Here is a 17161-nt window from a genome sequence, read left to right on the forward strand (position 1 = left end):
TGTTCGCCTGGTGGATGAATGAGAGCATTTTCTAATTATAGACCTCCATCGTTTGCCTTGTTAGTAATGCTGGTAACAAGCCAGTCGGCAGCTTGCATGAGCAACTCCAGAAAGCTGACTTTTGGTTTAATTTGGAGGACTAGCTATAATCCAGACTAAATCCCTTAAAGCTGAAGCCCCCTCCCTCCCTCACTGTTGGATTACGGGAGTGTCTTTAAAAGGATAAGGGCCTGCTTATTACTGCTTCCCTCAACACTTGTTTGGAACTTCAGATGTGGGGGAGGACGGTTCATCGTCACCCAGAGCGGCCGGTGCGGATATGAGTCAGAGATTAGGCATTAAAAGACTGAGATCAATGATAATCACAATTTATGGTTTTCAAACCCCCACCGTCACAACGGCATATGGATCTGAGCACATGCCTCCGCTCCCAGCCCAGCAATTTTCATCAGTAAATTGAGTCTAACTGAATGAAGCGGCTGAATTAGATGTCCTGCAGCACTTTGTGCTTGTTGCTTTTAATCATTTTCACACAGATATTTATGAACAATTTGACACAAAATGGCTGCAGCCTTTGTTGCAGAGAAACTATGGATCTGAGACCACATGAATACCATGAATCCCCAATCAAAAATAAACTGATCAAAGCTACAAAGACAGAAAATTGCAATTTGTCTAATTTTAACATTATGTTGATCAAATGAACTATCTCAGTTTTTAGTGTCAGTGGAGGTGCTGATAATCACCTAAATCACATTACAGTAAAAGCATCATAGGCTACAACTGTTTTTGCATGTTTTTCAAACTATCTCTTTAATGCACTCCAATTAATGCAAACCATGAGCTTCCTAGAGGACAGGAAACACATGCAAACATCTAAAACAAAAACGGTAATGTTTTGACTGCAATGTAAAGTACTCAATGTGTAATAAATGAGCAAAAACATGCACAACCCTGATTTATTAAGCAGCTGTGGCACAGTTCAGGTGCTACTGACAAAGACAGGAGCTATGTATATAAATGGATTATGCTAACAGCTTAAATTGTTTGTATCACTCACTGCTAATGAAGTGTTGTTGGTAGTGTGTGGGGGTGGGTTGGGTAAGGGGGTGAGGGTTGGGAGTGTGGCAACAAGGGAATAGAGACCAATCGAGCACGCAGAGGCATATGTGTTGTTTGAGATGCTATATTTGAGTGTTGGCCTCATTGGGGTGTGATGGTGGTGAGGTGAGGGAGCGGAGTGAATTCCTGGTGGATCCAGGCTATGAACCTGGAGCCCTCCTCTCGGGAGTTACAGAGAGCACCAATCCACATGGGGGGAGGGGGACGCAGGAATAGAAGTACCTCAGTGTGAGTACTTGTTTACCTCAGTGTCAACATTTTTGACTCAGCTCATTAACCTGTGCACCTGCATGAAGCAACACATCTCTCACTCTCTGTCTCTCAACGGATAACAATAACTGAGGGTGAGCATGAACACATTAAACTCGATCTAATGAACAGATGCAACAACAGGGTGACGAGGCGGCTATCACACCTCAAAGGCAGCCAATCGATTTCATCTGATACCAGTTCACAGATACACCCCTGTAGCACTCTCCTCAAATCTAATCATGGATCCATTTAAACTACGTTAGCTGGGAGTCTACTTGCCATTAAAACGGCTTTTCAATTTCTATTATTTTGAGAGCATTGGTTAAAAAATGAACCGAGTGCAGAGAGTAACAACCATACGTCTTCTGCCTCTGGAAGATCATCACATCACATGCAGCCGAGCTCCCTCCTCCTCTTTTCGCTCCTCCTCTCTTCCTATTACTCATGCAGCCAGCATCCCCTCTAAATTGTTTTTGCATGACCTTTGCTACAGTAGCTCTAATTATTACCATCACACTGGCCCTGTAAGGCACACAGCTAATTATACTGGATTCATCTGAAGGGACATTGGTGCCATTCTTCAAAGGTATGTCTTGGCTACCATCCGTGCAGGTGATCTAAATTACATTACATTACATGTCATTTAGCAGACGCTTTTATCCAAAGCGACTTACAATAAGTGCATTTCAACCTAGAGTACAAACTAAGAACAACAAGAATACAGGAAGTAACATTTCCTCAACATAGTCGAACTACAAAAGTACCATAAGTAAGTGCTATTTAAGTGCCACTGAAGTGCAAATCTGTGTTTTAATCCAGATATAGTCGGAAAAGGTGTGTTTTCAGTCTCCGACGGAAGATGTAGAGACTTTCTGCTGTCCTGATGTCAGTGGGGAGCTCGTTCCACCACTGAGGAGCCAGGACAGCAAACAGTCTGGATTTCGAGTGATTAGCTCTAAATCCAGAATAAGGTTAATTTGGGTAATACAGTAATAGTAATTAGAGTCACAATAATTACAAGCATAATTGTAATAACAATGAAGATGAGGTTATTAGTAATAGGGGTCCAAATTAAATCGCTAAACATATGCAATTCCTTATGTAATTGATAAGAATGAGATAAATGAATGAAAAAAAGAGAGAGTTTAAAAGTGCAGAGCAATATGCATAATGGCATTATTACTGAGCCAGATTGTTGCTGTTTCCTCTGAATCGATGTTTGACAGTGGTAGTGGAAAGAGGTGTTTTCAAAGGCATTGTGGGATTACCCGTTAGTGTAGGTACCAGGACCTCTAGTCATTGCATCTCATAAAGAGCTGTTACTCGAGGAAGCGATATTTTTCAAAGCTCCAACATGAATGAAGAGGGGCAGTTGGAGCCGTCTTTTGGCTGGCAGGCAACTCGTGTAATGAGCCTAAAAGGGTTCCAATTATTCCACGTGCGATCAAAAAGGAGAAGGAGATTACTTCTCTGGCTTTTTTTCTTTGACATTATACACAGTAACATCTTTTGATCGGGGCTGGGGGTGAGAGAGGAGAGACGATTGCTAGTGAGCGCCTGATAGTCTTGAACGGGCTCCAGCAGGACACTCCTTCCTGTCTAGCAGAGAGAGACAAAGCGGTACTTTTGCAGCTAGCACTTTTTTTATATTTTATTTGTTGGATGTTTTTGTCATAAAACTACTTTTCCCAGCGCATGGTACATTAGCTTTCTCCCGGACCGTGTCTCCTGCACAAGACAGAAAGGGAGCTTTCATATGACCGCGGGCTTTGGATTCAGCCGACTCGATGGCTGATCGCTGCACTATTTTTCCACAGGCCTATAGTAAATTGTGAGGAGGCATGTTGGGTACTCACTCACTCACTGCAGTTATTTCCTTCTGTTTTACAGTGTAAGTCATGTTCCACACAATGCTATGGGGACTCAAATTATTTGATTGTGTGCAGATTTTGTCTTCTCCCTTTTATTTATTGAATTCCCAGATTACAAGTAAAAGCCCATTAGATGCCTGGCGGTAACTAAAAGGATTTCTCTGCTATGGGATATCAAACTGTATCAGTGCAGGAGAAATAAGAAAAGTACAAATAATATTATGTACCACTGCACTGAGACAAAGAGAACTCCAATCTGCATCAGCACAGATAAACATCCACCCTTAAGATATGTTCTTGGTAGATAACAGCTTACTGTGTGTGTGTACGTGTGTGTTTGCAACACTAACAAACAAGAGACACACAAGCGCACAAAGCAGAGCTTTGATAAGCACGAACATCACTACATGTTGTTTATGATGGCAGAACAAAAGGATTTACGGTCTTCATTTCAAGAAATCAAGCTGTGGAAAGGTGGATGCAGGGTTGAAGATTCATTTAAATTGAATATATTTTACTTCATAATAAAGACATCATTAGGGGGCAAGATATGTGCGTGCGTGTGTTTGTGTGTGCGATCTTGTGGGTGTGTGTGTTTGCGCATGCCCCTGAGGTTTGGGAATACAGTGATGGGGAAGGAGGTAATCTACCGTCTGTTGCTGTTTTCCACGACCCTGTATATCCCCCCCCCCTCCCCCCCGCAGCCAAAAACAATGTTTGCCCCCCCAAAGACGGCCCTAATACAAATTAAATTAAATAAAGTCAGTGCGGCTAATCCCTGTGTGTTTCGGCAGCTGAAACACACCCCTCCCTCGCGAATGAGTGGGTCAAGCCCGCTGCATCTGGCCCCCTCTCCATCGGCCCTGCTCTCAAGCTGCTCGGCTCCCGGTCCCTGACAGAAGCGACAGCAGGCCCTGCTCTGACTTTCTGCCCCGCTGCCACTGTATATCATGTGTGTGTGTGTGTGTGTGTGTGTCTGCATGTGAACACTCTGCATTTCACTGTACATTTCTGTTGCGCTACTCTTTGACTATGTTTATTCCCTTTTGCTTGTTTTGCCTTTGCGACAGTATGTCTGCATGTAGACATTTCTTCTAGAAAGATTTATTTTTTGTTTGTGTCTGGCATACACAGTTCACATATATTTCTCCTCTTTTTTTTGCCAGGGTTTATATTTTCTCATTTTTGTTGTATATTTATTTTTGTTAAATGTCAAATCTCGAGGATTCACACGTCCACATCGGTCAGACAAAGAAATAAACAACAGTTTAACAGAAAACAAACAGTAGCGCTAGAGCACTAAGTGTTGGATGCTGCTTTGTTCTTCCTTTGCTGTGATGGCAGCCGTCACACAGTCCTGTTAACAAGCCGGATTTAAATAATGATGTGCAAGCACCTAATACTCTGCTGTCAATCCGATCAGTGCTGACAGATGCCTAGAAAGACCATCCCAAATGTTAGGACCAGATGTGATGCACATTGAAACACCAGCAAACAGGATCAACAATCTAACTAGGCTTCCATAGCTGGATCCCTGATAGGACTAGCCTTGTATGACGCGAGAAAAAAGATCTTGTATGCCCATCTGTTCAATAAAAAGCCCCTTTCTGAGCTCCGCTCTTTGGCATGGAGCCCAATCGTCCAATCGTCCACCCCTGATTTGTGCACCAGCTCTGATTTGCGAGACAAAGTGCACCAACTGAGTTTTAGCAGCTGGTGTAAACCGATATTGTGTTTAGGGGGTTGTGGGTTAGAGGGGCGGGTTGCTTGAGTACATGTTTGTATGTTTGTGTGTGTGTGTGGGGGTGTGTGTGTGGAGGTGTGTGTAGCGGCGACAGTTCTCGCACTTGTGTGTGTGCGCTGAGGATCCGAGCACCTGCACACATGCCCTTTGAAAAGCTCCATCACCCCTCATCCAGCCAACACGCAGTGTAAACACGGTTTGTTTGAGCAAGTGGCCCGGGGTAGTTGGATTAATGAGCGTTGATGAAGTTCCTCTTGTGTCCTGGGCGCTGCCTCCCTATTTGCTGGAGTGGCTGTGATGTGGTAGTGTGTCTGGAGGCGGTGACTCACTCCCTTTACCCAGTGTCAGATTAAGGCATGTCAATAAACAGACCCACTCAATCCATCTCCGAGTGACTGCATCCGCTCACGGAGCCTCCCAGTCTGTAATGAGCTGCTGCAAATCTCCATCCAACTAAAATGTCTGGAAAGATGCCTTGTCACAGTGAGTGAGAGAAAAAGAGAGCGGGAGGGAGACGGAGAGACTACAGCAGCACCGGTGTGATGTGAGAAGCAGAAACCTTTTAAGATGAGTTAATCAACATTTAATTCTAAATCTACTGATTTCAAATGTGGCTCAAAGTTATGCTGTTTATTCAGTCACTGCTCTCGTTTAAGCATTCAGGCGGAAAGTGTTTACATAATCTGCAGTGTCTCTGAATGTTGATTTTTAAGGCCCTGCCCAGGGGAGGTGGGAGAAACCTTTGGGGATGCTGTGTGCACTAATTTAGCCCCCACCCTTTCCCCTCAACATTGGCGAATATAGGGCATAACTGTGAAACAGAAGATGCTGTCTAGTAATTCTCTTCTCGAAATGAATTAAAAAAGCACATGTTCGGAGTCCTTGTTCACAGCGGTTCCTGGAAACAATTAATCTACCTGGATTAAATGTTCCACTCAACATTTCCAGAGTCTGTAAAAAAATAAATAATTACTATACCTCTCATGTGGCACCATACAAACATTAATGGATTTTGGGATGAGAGTGAGTGTGAACATTTTTTTTTCGGTCTGACATCCAAATTAAAGAAAATCCCTCAAGACTTGCCTAAAGGGGAAGTGCCTACTATTTGAGTTTGATTTGGCTCTACAGGCTTTAAGGAACGTAAGCCGATTTCTTTTGGGAAACAGCCGAGATAGTCAAGTATTTTTCCTTCCTTCCTCTTCCTTTTTACTATGCAAAGCCATGAGTCGTAATCTCATAGAGATACTCTGGTTTTCTTTCTGACTTGGAGATAGAATAAATCTGGAAAAAACATGCATAACTGAACGCTGAACAGGTGTTAAATGAAGCTCTAGCCAGCCTTATGTGCCGGGTGCAGCAGGGGATGCCTATTCATTCAGAGTGGACACTATACCTTCCATCTAAAAGGCTTAAAAGCACCACCCTTGTCTCTTCAGACAAAGACAAAACAAAAACAGCCCCGGAACCCGCACAGCAACCAACAGTTTGAAACATGTCGGTCCTGAGCGGTGATTCTCTGGTAAGACAACAGCTCTGACTTAAGCCTCTTTAGCGTCAGCCGACTCCGCTGGAATGCAGACGTCTGCAGAGGGGGCCTATTATTTAAAATCTTTTCATCATGCTGAAAGGGAGGGAAATAGCTTTGACATTGAGAAGCTCATGAATAATGAATGTTGTTTCTATCAATGTATGTATAATTAATCACATCTCTACTAACTGGACTTCTGTGGAGCCTGTAGGCCTGAGTGACATGGAGACTGGTCTGGACTGTTGTCTCTGTTTCAGAATAGAAGACCGCCGCATTGTCTTCCTCAGATTCCTTTGTGTGTGGGGGGGGGGAGGAGGGGGGGGGGGGTTACACAGGTGGAACAAGCTATAGCTTTAGTGCTTTGGCCCGTTTCCTCACTTCATGAGAGCAGTGAGTGATTGTTCTGCTCAGAATGAGCAAATATTTGTTCATTTTCACACGGAAAGGCCAGCAAAATGAGGAGGAAGTGTAAGCAGGAAGGGGTGTTGTGTTTACGAATCTGTTTCATTGTGTTTTAGTGAAGCTGTTATTTAGTTTGTTTCAAACAATACTCGTCACTTCACACATTGTGATCGAGGACACAATTGACCTCGTAATAGCCCTCAATTCACCCAGTTGTTGTTTTTTGACCAGTCACAAAGACGGCAAAAATGTTCAAGCTGCAGCAAAGCAAGGGAGCATTTAAAAACCTTTTCTCCACAGAATCACTCATGTTCAGAATATGATTGATTCCCAAATGGGCTTCTGGGTTTGGCGTGAATTGATGGGTGATGAAGTGAAATGATGCAGAGAATGTGACAGGTTATTTGTCACACATGTGCCCTTGTGTCACAATTGATTGTGTATAATTTGAGTTTGCAGGGGAGCCAGTTGATATTAAATGGTAACAACTCTCTGTATTCATCATGGCAGGCCCCCTTTAGCAGGCAGAAATAGAAAATGTAATCTCATCCACAACCATGGCTGTGCCTCAGGCACTCTTTCACCCTTTTTACAGATGATCCTCCCTTAGGGGCCCTGCCCTCTATAAAGGAAGAGGGAAATCTATAATATAGCAGATGGCACAGGATCTATGGGAAACTCTCTAATCGGGAAGAAGGTGGTGATGATGGTCTTCGGGGCAGAGGGGTGGCGGGTTACGGCCAGCTCACGGGCCAAGAAGCGCCTCTTCTGTCCCACATAAATAAACAACATTAAAAACCCACTCCGAGCAGGTGCCTCGGTGGTCTGTGTCTTCGTCATGGGTGTCATGCAGACCGAATGTGAGCCGCTCAGGGGTGTGCTGGGTGCAGACCCAGAGGCGAGTTGTTTGGGTGCCAGCTCAGCGAGTCAGGGGTGGTTGGAGCCGTGCGTTCTGTAGGGAAGTAGAAAGAGAAAGTCTGCGTGTGCAAGAATGTGAATGTGCAAAAGGCTCAAAGGCAAGCATTTCTTTTCATATTCGCAGTGTATAGGATGAGAAAGCCACCCACAGAGAGAGAGAGACACACACACACAGACTGCATCCTCACTGCAAAATTACATGAGGTGAATACATGCATCTATAAACAGGCAGTTTCAGACATGAGGCATCCTTTATCCAGTGGAGTTTATTCATTTATTTATTTGTATTTATAATTTCCTCCTCTTTCTTACTGCTCTTTTACTTTATCACAACTAAACCTGGGTAATGTAGCCTTTTCATTTTATAATTTCAGCTGGCCTGTAAACCCCCTGTATCTCTTTCTCTCTCCCCATCTCCTGCTTTAGCACTGGGATATCAATAACAAGGCACATTATGTGTAACGTTTTCTTCCCTGAGCGAGCGGCGGCAACACTCAACGAAGACTGAGGCACAACCTCAGACGAATACAGAATGAAGCGGTGACATTCGATCTGACAGTTTTAACTGATTCTGTCTCGTCCTGTTCTGTATGTTTAAACTGTGCATTTTAGTGTGGCACCAAGTGCATTTTGTTTCCAAAACAAACATGGCTTGATGTTTTTCGTCAGCTAAATGGGTGACATTAAAGAGTTGCATACATGACAGACATGAAACACTCCCGCAATAAATTGTTCTTCTCTTAGATGCTCAATTATTTTAGACGCAGTCTCGTACAACCTGCCCCGCCCTGCCTAAATACCTTCTGTTTTTAAGCAGTTTAACTCTCATCTGATGCACACACTTTATCTCAAATGTTTACTTTGCTTAAAAGATTGACTGAATGCCTCTGTGGTTAAGAAAGGTTTAATCTTGTAATTAAGTAAAAACTGCAATTATTCCAGACAAAGATACAGCCTGGCATAGACTGTTTATCTAGTGCATGTCGCTGCATCTGTCCATATTTTTCTAGCTTGCTTCCCTGTTTAAATGTTATTCTCCGCTGCATCAGCCTCAGTAATACATACAGTAGGGCAGCTGTGTGACACTTCTTTTTTCTCTCTCCTATCTGTGTGACATCTGCTGAACTTGTCGGGTGTTTACTGGCGTAACAACTGGTGTCTTCACTCCCCACCCCGCCTCTCCTCTCTGGTGCTCCCCGTTCCCCCACACAATGAATACACTTGCATCCAGACTAGAGAACCAATTGTCACGCTGGGAGGAAGGCAAATCAAATCTTACGGCAGCAACTAGGCGAGGAGATTGCTTTTCCTCTCAGTGGCAGAGAGGCGAGCCCATCGTCCCCGTGACTCCTGGTTTTACTGGAGAGAGAGAGGAGCAAAGGGTGAAAAGGGGAAAGCTACTGGGCTGCAGCAGCTGGACCGCGAGTCTCCTGCAGGTCAAGTCTCCCCCATTTCCTCCCCTTGACCCTCTCTTGCTCTCTCCACTCTCTTTCCACTTCCCTTCCCACTCATCCTCACACTGCCTATCAGTCACCCAGCGACAGCGGGTACGACAATCCTCCCTCCAGTCCTCCAGATGAAACGGAACAATAATTATGGGGATAGAGTGGATCTAGCTGCCAAACTGGGGCCGCTCAGATCACAACAACACATTGTCCAACCTGATTAAATAGCCATTTGTGGTGTCCTCGCTGTAGTTAAGCAGTCCTCATCCTCTTGCCTGAAACTTGACCTCCGAGCAAGACATATTGACATGTCCTCCAATTTGAGGTCGGTCAGAAATGTGGGGAAAGACATTACATTTCTTTACAGGAAGCCTGGGCTAATGAATCCGATTCTTCTTCAGAATAGGCATTTGAGTAACTCATCAATTACCACGGTTATGCCCCTGTGATGAGTGCTTGTTTATTCCCTCTGACGGTTTGATAATAGAGGAAATATGAATATCTCCATCTTTGATTAACAAGTAGTTGCTGTGTTGAACGGGAGCTCTGGAGGAAGGAATAGTAAAGCAAAAAAAAAAGTATACTATGAGTTTTGTTTTGTTTGATCTACTCTACACTTAAGAGAGCTGTATGTAAAAACCCTGAGAGGGAATTGCATTATGGAGAGTACAGTTCCATTTCTGGACTGGAACAGCTTGAGAGCTGGCCGGGGCGTACTACCTTCCTCTCCAGGCTGTGCTTACACAGAACCTGCCATCCAAACCAATTACAGGCTGCAGCCAGAGTGACATTCACAAGAAATGTTCTATCTCGTCTTTTAAATGAAGTTTTCCTCTTGTTACTCATGCCTTGCATTTTCATTAGTCTCTCACTGGATGCACAGCCAGTGTTGGAGATGAAGCCGTTTAATTTGCTTTGACTGGGACCAGTGGAGCACAGTAGGGCACAACACATTATTGATCTACGATAGAAGTGTTTAATATCTATAAATCTTTTAAGAGCAGGATATTATTCTTGGATAAAACGTGTGCGTGGCATGATTTATACATTCATGAAGTGGTATGTGTTAATTATGAATTAATAACCAAACCGAGTTGCTGTGTGTTGCGAGTTGCTGTGTGTTGCCGCTGCAGTTACCTTTGATATTTAATGGAGTCAAGCTGAACGGGAACAAAAGGAGTCAGGGGTAATACAAGAGAACAAACATGGTGTGCTCCAAATTAAGAGCTAATAATAAAATGTTAATTAAATTCCTTTTCATGAATTATCCTCTCTGTATTAATGAGTTAAAGTTTAATTAGGGGTAAATGGTAAAGGGAGACAGAATGATGCTAACCTTCAGCGCAAACACATTGCATCATGAGTGAGCCCCAATCAGAGGCCTGGCCTCGCATTGTTGCCTATCATTATACAGACTCCCTGCAAAAAATAATTAGGAGTGAAGAAGGTGAGATGGCAAACAACAGCTTCTCTCCAAATGATTGAAGGTAGGCCTATGCACCTTTGAGAATACTGAGAGATAACTACATCTCTGACATACATACAAGTTCCTTAAGGTTTACAGCAACTAAAGAGAGAATAACAGCGTCAGCATCAGTCAGATAATAATGGCACACAGCATATATGTGGTCTTTGAAGCCCTGAGTAAATGGCATCAATAGCACAAATCCAAACAAACAAGAACATGTATTTGGTTGCATTAACAAGCTCTTCCATATTTCATGGTCTGCAAAACAGGTCAGGGGAGCTATTTGCCAGAGGTAAACACTGCACATTGGCTGCTGTGATCTGCCAGCATCACTTTCATTTATTTATTTATTCATGGTTTTTTTTCTAAAGAGATCCAAGAAGACGGGGACTAATGTTTGACATTTCCGCTGCTCCCCCCGTCCTCACTGCTCCGACTCCTCGGCATTGTGGATTCACTTCCGCGCAGTGCCCGAAAAAGTTCTGAATGCTCAACCCCGTTCAAATCTAATAAGGAGCGTCTGCGCACAGTCGCATATTGAGTTTGAATCCAAATCTGTTTGTTCACCATTTATGACAGCTGTGTGGGGCTGCTGCCACCTCAACAGCAGGCCGGTGTCAAATGTGTAGCCCGCTTGATAATCAGCAACTGTGCTCCGGTGCCTGCATTAACCTTCCTTATCATAGGGGTGACTTTTTTTCAACAGGGCTTTGATATCAGTTCTGTAGACTTCCCTCGGAGGTCTGCCATTGACTTTTTTATCAGGATAAAGTATTTGCGCCGTGGAATTTTAAGTGAAGGCTCTGCTTTCTTTCTGCAGAAAACACCTGCCTCTTATCAAAGTTTGTCCAAAGGGTCGTATCCTGGAAGTCCTTTGAGAGGCTTTGATACCCTTTGGCCCCCTGACATCTTACCAAGTGTGAGTAGAAGCTTGGCAGACGCAGGAGGGGCTACCTGCTCAGTTTACACTAACTCCTCTGTCCATGGTCTCTTACTCAACATACTCCTTGCTAAATACATGTCGGAGGCAAAAAGAATTAATGTAGGGTGCCTTTGAACTGTGTTCTCTAATGTGGGTCAGAGATCTATCGCATGCATCTTCTAAAAGTCTTTTCATCTACAATTGCGTAGTTAAGATTCCCCCGGCACACTCTTAATTTCATCTCACTTCTCTTGCAGTTATTTATTTAATATTTCCACATTATTATCGTCTCAAAAATGGTGAAAGTGAAGAGTTCAGAGAAGAAAAAGAAATGGGAAACCTTTCTTCTCCCTCTGTCTACGCATTCGCCCGTCCGTTCTAATGACTCCATTTTAAAGACAGTGGGCTGACCGGCAGCAGAGGGATGGAGCAAGGGAGCAAGGGATGGAGAGCGGGGAGGGTGATGAGGAGATGAGAGGATGCGCTCGCTGCGGCACTCTCCTCCGCTCTCAACTCCCAGTCAGCCTCTCTGTGTGTGTGCTTTGAAAGAGAATAGGATGCAGCCCTTTGAAAGTCGAGGCTGCTCACCGGGGCCTTTGTGGAAAATAACATTTCAACTGAAAGCCAATTACTGCTAACATTATTTTGGTTGCTTCCATTATTAAAAGAACCTCTCTCTGTTTCCCCCCATCATCCCTCAACCACAACCCCCCACCCCACCCCCTGTATCGTTCTCTTACAGACGGAGAATTATTCCATCGACTCCAGTTACGTGAACAGCAGAGCCCACCTCATTAAAAGGTATGTGTTGATTAGGAATTGTTACCCGCACCTTGTTACCGTTGTTATCTTTAATTGTTTTATCTAATGAGTGCACAGCTACTATTGGAGCAGTTTGCATGTGCTCCTGCATGTTTTGCATTCAGTTTAATTGCAGTGCGAGGATACGATTTTGGGATAAATAGTATTACTCCGTAGTGTGTTTAGTAGACATTTGAAACAAGCCGCAAATGCATTAGATGACACACCACAACAGAAAATGCAATTGATGATTTTCATATTTAGAGATAACTTTATTACTGTTCTTGTAATTTGCTTCATTTGCAAAACATCGAGCTTGAACTGCATCAGTTTCAAGCTTAGAACAGCCAGGAGGGAGGGTACATAGAATAATTCCTTCCAGTTGGAGTTTTGTAATCGGGCTCATTTATAAAACTACAAGTATTCCTTTCTGCTTGCAGTAATGTAACATTCCAGTATTTCTTTTGTTTGAGGCCAGCTCCTGGCTTTTTGAAAACCTATTATGGCAATTTCCTTTCCCCTATAAAAAAACGAAAATATTCCCGGCATTATTGTAAACGGAGAGCATTGAAGTGTAGGCCTCAGCAGCACACTACAAAGAAATCCCTCAGGAGCCAGTGAGCCTCTGGTCTGGGACAGGTGCAATTACAGTGATAACATCAGAGAGCAGGCATTAGCTGCAGTTCCCTCTCCCAGGCTGGAGAATGTGGGGCCTGGGTCCCGGAATGCGGCTACCTTATACTGTCCTTCACTTCCTCTACCTTTCTTCTTGTTTGCACACATTTGTTTACTCTCATTTTCTCCTCCGTCGACTAATTTCTCACCTTCCTAACCTCCTTTCTCCTCTCTCTATGACTCATCCATATATATGTTTTCTCTTCTAAAAGAACACATGTTCATATATTCACCCCCTATTTAGTGGTGTTTGTAAAACAGAATGTGTTCCAGTGGGATGGAAATCAAATGAAGGGAAATCATGCTGTTACTATGCAGCTGTTGATTGTGCCCCCCCCACCCCATCGTCTTTATTGACTGTGAGCCCCAAACAAGACAGATGCTCAGTTTGTATGCTTGCAGCATTCTCTCCATCCGTCTTCCTTCCAGGAATTCCTGATTACTGCAGTATTTGTTTGATTGTAGTGAGCGAGTGCCTCCTGTTTGTTCAATGTACGTCCTTGAAGTCAGAGCATCCATCCAAAATGTCCTTGTGTGAGACGCCCCATAGCTGCCACGCTATCCAAAAAGGCTTTCAACAGATTTACACTTCCTTCTTGTTTTATGGTCACTGCGAGCGTATGAGCTAGAGCGAGACTTTGTTCACTATTAAACCAAGACAATAACAACAAAAAATCAATATTCGTCTGTTTTGGAATTCATGAAAACAGACAATGTAAAAGGGCAACTAGTAAGGACTTTTTTTTAGGGAGAGAAAGAGAGCCAAGGGCCAAGGAGAGCATGTTAAAAAAGGTGATCTGACAGGTAATCAACATATCCTCTTCCTCCCTTTTGGCCCCCATGTAGCACGTCGACATTTAAAGACCTGGAGGGGAACAGCCTGAAGGACAGCGGCCACGAGGAGAGCGACCAGACGGACAGTGAACACGACGTCCAGAGAGGACACTATGTTGACACGGCTGTCAATGATGTGCTGAACATGACTGTCCCTCCCAATGTTTGCCAGCTGCCAGACCAAGGTAAGAAAATCTGTTAGAGTGTGTGTGTGCTCTGTATTGCAACTTCCTTTGGAATGTGTTCAGTTTCAAGATAAGGCCGATGTGTTTTCGTGTGTGCACCGCAGCGTGTTATTTTTCTGGCACGAGAGCATCTTTTAAAAGGTGCATTATGCCCATTGCGAGCTTCAGATGTGCAAGTATAAATAACATCCCAGTTGTATTCTTTGTCTTTGATCTCCTGCTCGAGTAGCTAATGTATGGGATCTCTGACAGCTAAGGCTACCCTTTGATTCAGGCTTAGGCAACATTATTGACTGATAGTAGCCATGTCTGCCAACTTCAGACGTGCTTGAATGGTGGCAATTAGGCTCACAAAGGTAGAAGGTGGAAATCTACATATCTCCATGTGCCTCATCCATTATTCAGTGGGATCATTTAGCAGGGAATTAATGTTGATGTTTCATTTTTGACTCACCGTTTAAAAAGACATCCACTCGGTTGGCAGAAGTCAGTGTTAGGGTCATGTTCGTTCTTAACTACTGCCAGTCAGACTAAGGGAGAGAGTGGGTCAGCAAGAGAGAGAGAGAGAGAGGAAGATGCTGTCTGGAGCACACCAGGATGTAGATGTATGCACCTGAGGGTATTTACCGAGCTCAAAGGAAACACCGCATGCACAGGTGTACCAGCTCAGCAGAACACAAGAGTCGGTCTGTGTTTATGGAAAATTGCAGACATTTTAGTAAGACTCACTTAAGCAATATTATTCTGAGTGAAGTGGAAGTACCAGACATTTTATTTTAAAAGTACACTCGGAGGACAGAAATCACTCGCAGTATCTGAACTGTACATTTGCCCTGTGCTACAATTTGGGAACTTGTGCCAACCTTATTTTTTTGGTTGCTTTTTTACTAGCACTGCCCCAGAAAGGCTTTCCAGTCCCTCACTAATATACTCGGCTCCTACGGGAAAGAACTTTAGATGAGTAAGAAATGACAAAAAGGGATCCTAGTAGGCCTATGTAAAAATGCATGAAAGATTGAAGATTATTTGTTTTGTGTGTTTATATCTATTTTTATCGGCAGACTGTGAAGTGTGTGGGTGTGGTTAGAGGAGCATTACAAAGACTGGAAGGCTCTTCCTTTTCTGGTCCCTGGCATATTTAACTAACCAGACGCTTCACTTGGACCAATTTGGCTATTGATGCTGTTTGACTGGGGAATAACAAGATTAGGCAACCTACCCTTCGTTTCACCTACAGTACAGTCACACTAATGGACCTGCCTTCACGGCCAGCTGCCTCCGTATTGTAATGCGCTGAGACAGACAGACAGACGTGTAGGGTCAGGACGCGTGGTGACCATTAGGATCAACTTCGGCGGCATCAAACACTAATGCAGAATGAAAAGTGAACTTGCTGGCTATTGGTTGCCAACTGTAATTACTTCACAACACCCCCTGAAAGTCCTGCGCCTTAATCAGGATTGCATGCCGACAGGTATACTAATAGTAGGATCTCATTGTTGGAGATAATTACAAATGATGTACATGAAGAATAATACAAATGAGGAGAGATCTCTGGGGCCACCAATGACTATTTTCAGCCAGATGGATGCATGCCTTTCTGAATTCGTAATGCAAGTGGCTATTTCAAGGGCTATCCCTCCTTTTGACCTAAACAAATAGATCATAACAACGTATCTGTTTTGAATTACAATTAGGTGGGTTGGTTTGGGCTTTTTTTTTAAAGATGTTGCACTCAGCTAAAGACTTACTTTTGGCCCGGCAATTTCCCTCAGTGAGGACTCAACAAAATGGCTTCACTGGAAGCTTCCCATTCATTTGTTTTAAACATCAGTCAGCAGCAGTGGTCACACCAGAGAGTAATGAGCGGCTGTTCATAATTATTAAACGACTTGACCAAAGATCCTTACACGTGCAGAAATGTAATGACGTTGCAAATGAAATTGTCCCTATTACCATCTCGACGGTCCAATTACACAGTTGAAGGGCATGGTGGGCCGACAGAGATGGGCAGATTCAGCATGACGCACAGTTGAATCTGTCTCTCCTGTTGTATGAGGATTTTACATCATCACATATTTCTTTTTTTGGCGCTCCTCCGGAGAACACTAGCTCTTCTCCCTCCTTAATTTTCTTCTGTGCATACTCACTTGAGAACTAAGGCAGAAATAGAACAGTTGAGGTTATTTTTTTATGATATGAGAGCAGCCGTGGTTAAAGTCATGTGGCGATGCAGTTTCACTTTGAGCTCATCGGTCTTAATTGACAAAAACGGACAGTCTGCTGGTTCTATTTGGTGTATTGTCAGAAAACAAATAGAAATGTTCACTAACACCCCGCTGCTTCGATGTCTTCTGGGACCAACTCGGTTGTGCAGTGCGCCTCTTCTTGCCCGCTAAAGCAGAAAACAAGTCAAGAGAATGCAATTGCCAAAGGACAACAACACACGCCAGCCGAGGATAGAAGGAGCCTTGTGTTTTGTGTGTTTTTATTGTTCTGTTTTCTTGTGTTAAGTGCCGAGAACAAAAGGACGCTTGAAGGGGGATGGAGGAAGGGTTGTACTCTTGGGCTTTTACAGTGCAAATGTTTACCATTCCCAGTGCCATGTAGAGGTGTTGTTTGCCCAGGAGACAAGCCGTTACCTTTACACAAAGACCCCGCATCCCCATCTTGGTGTGTGCTTTCATGTGGGAACCCAATTGTGTGACCGGATTCAGCTGCTAAGTAGCCCTGCTCTGAATCGTAATGGGCTTCCCCCCCCCTCCCTGTCTCAATTTAGGAGTCTGGTATTTGGCTTTTGTCCATCAGAGTTATGCTTTCCCCCGTTTCCCTGATGATATTTCAACAACAGCTCTTCATTTCTCTTGCACCAGCCACCACCAAGGTAACTTTCAGCAAAGTGCTTGTGAAGACATTTCAAACCTAAATGTGAGCGAATGCTTCTTTGTTGAATGTTGCCAAGAGTCTTAAGAGGTGTGTGTGCTCTTTTTT

General features: G+C 43.8%; 1 protein-coding gene across 6 annotated transcripts in view; it reads left to right on the top strand.

Moving 5' to 3' along the window:
- The window catches only part of pcdh19 (protocadherin 19), a 62798-nt gene that overhangs the window by 19251 nt on the left and 26386 nt on the right, over nucleotides 1–17161 (top strand). For 3 of the 6 annotated variants that reach the window (XM_056439448.1, XM_056439450.1, XM_056439452.1), the window contains exons 3-4: nucleotides 12418–12476; nucleotides 13998–14170. In XM_056439448.1, the coding sequence (XP_056295423.1) occupies nucleotides 12418–12476; nucleotides 13998–14170 (232 nt within the window). Of the gene's footprint in view, nucleotides 1–12417; nucleotides 12477–13984; nucleotides 14171–17161 lie in introns of all 6 variants that reach the window. The other 3 variants (XM_056439447.1, XM_056439451.1, XM_056439449.1) reach the window with 1 other exon arrangement.

Source organism: Pseudoliparis swirei, chromosome 19 (assembly GCF_029220125.1).
Source record: "Pseudoliparis swirei isolate HS2019 ecotype Mariana Trench chromosome 19, NWPU_hadal_v1, whole genome shotgun sequence".
In the NCBI taxonomy this organism is placed as follows: Eukaryota; Metazoa; Chordata; class Actinopteri; order Perciformes; family Liparidae; genus Pseudoliparis; species Pseudoliparis swirei.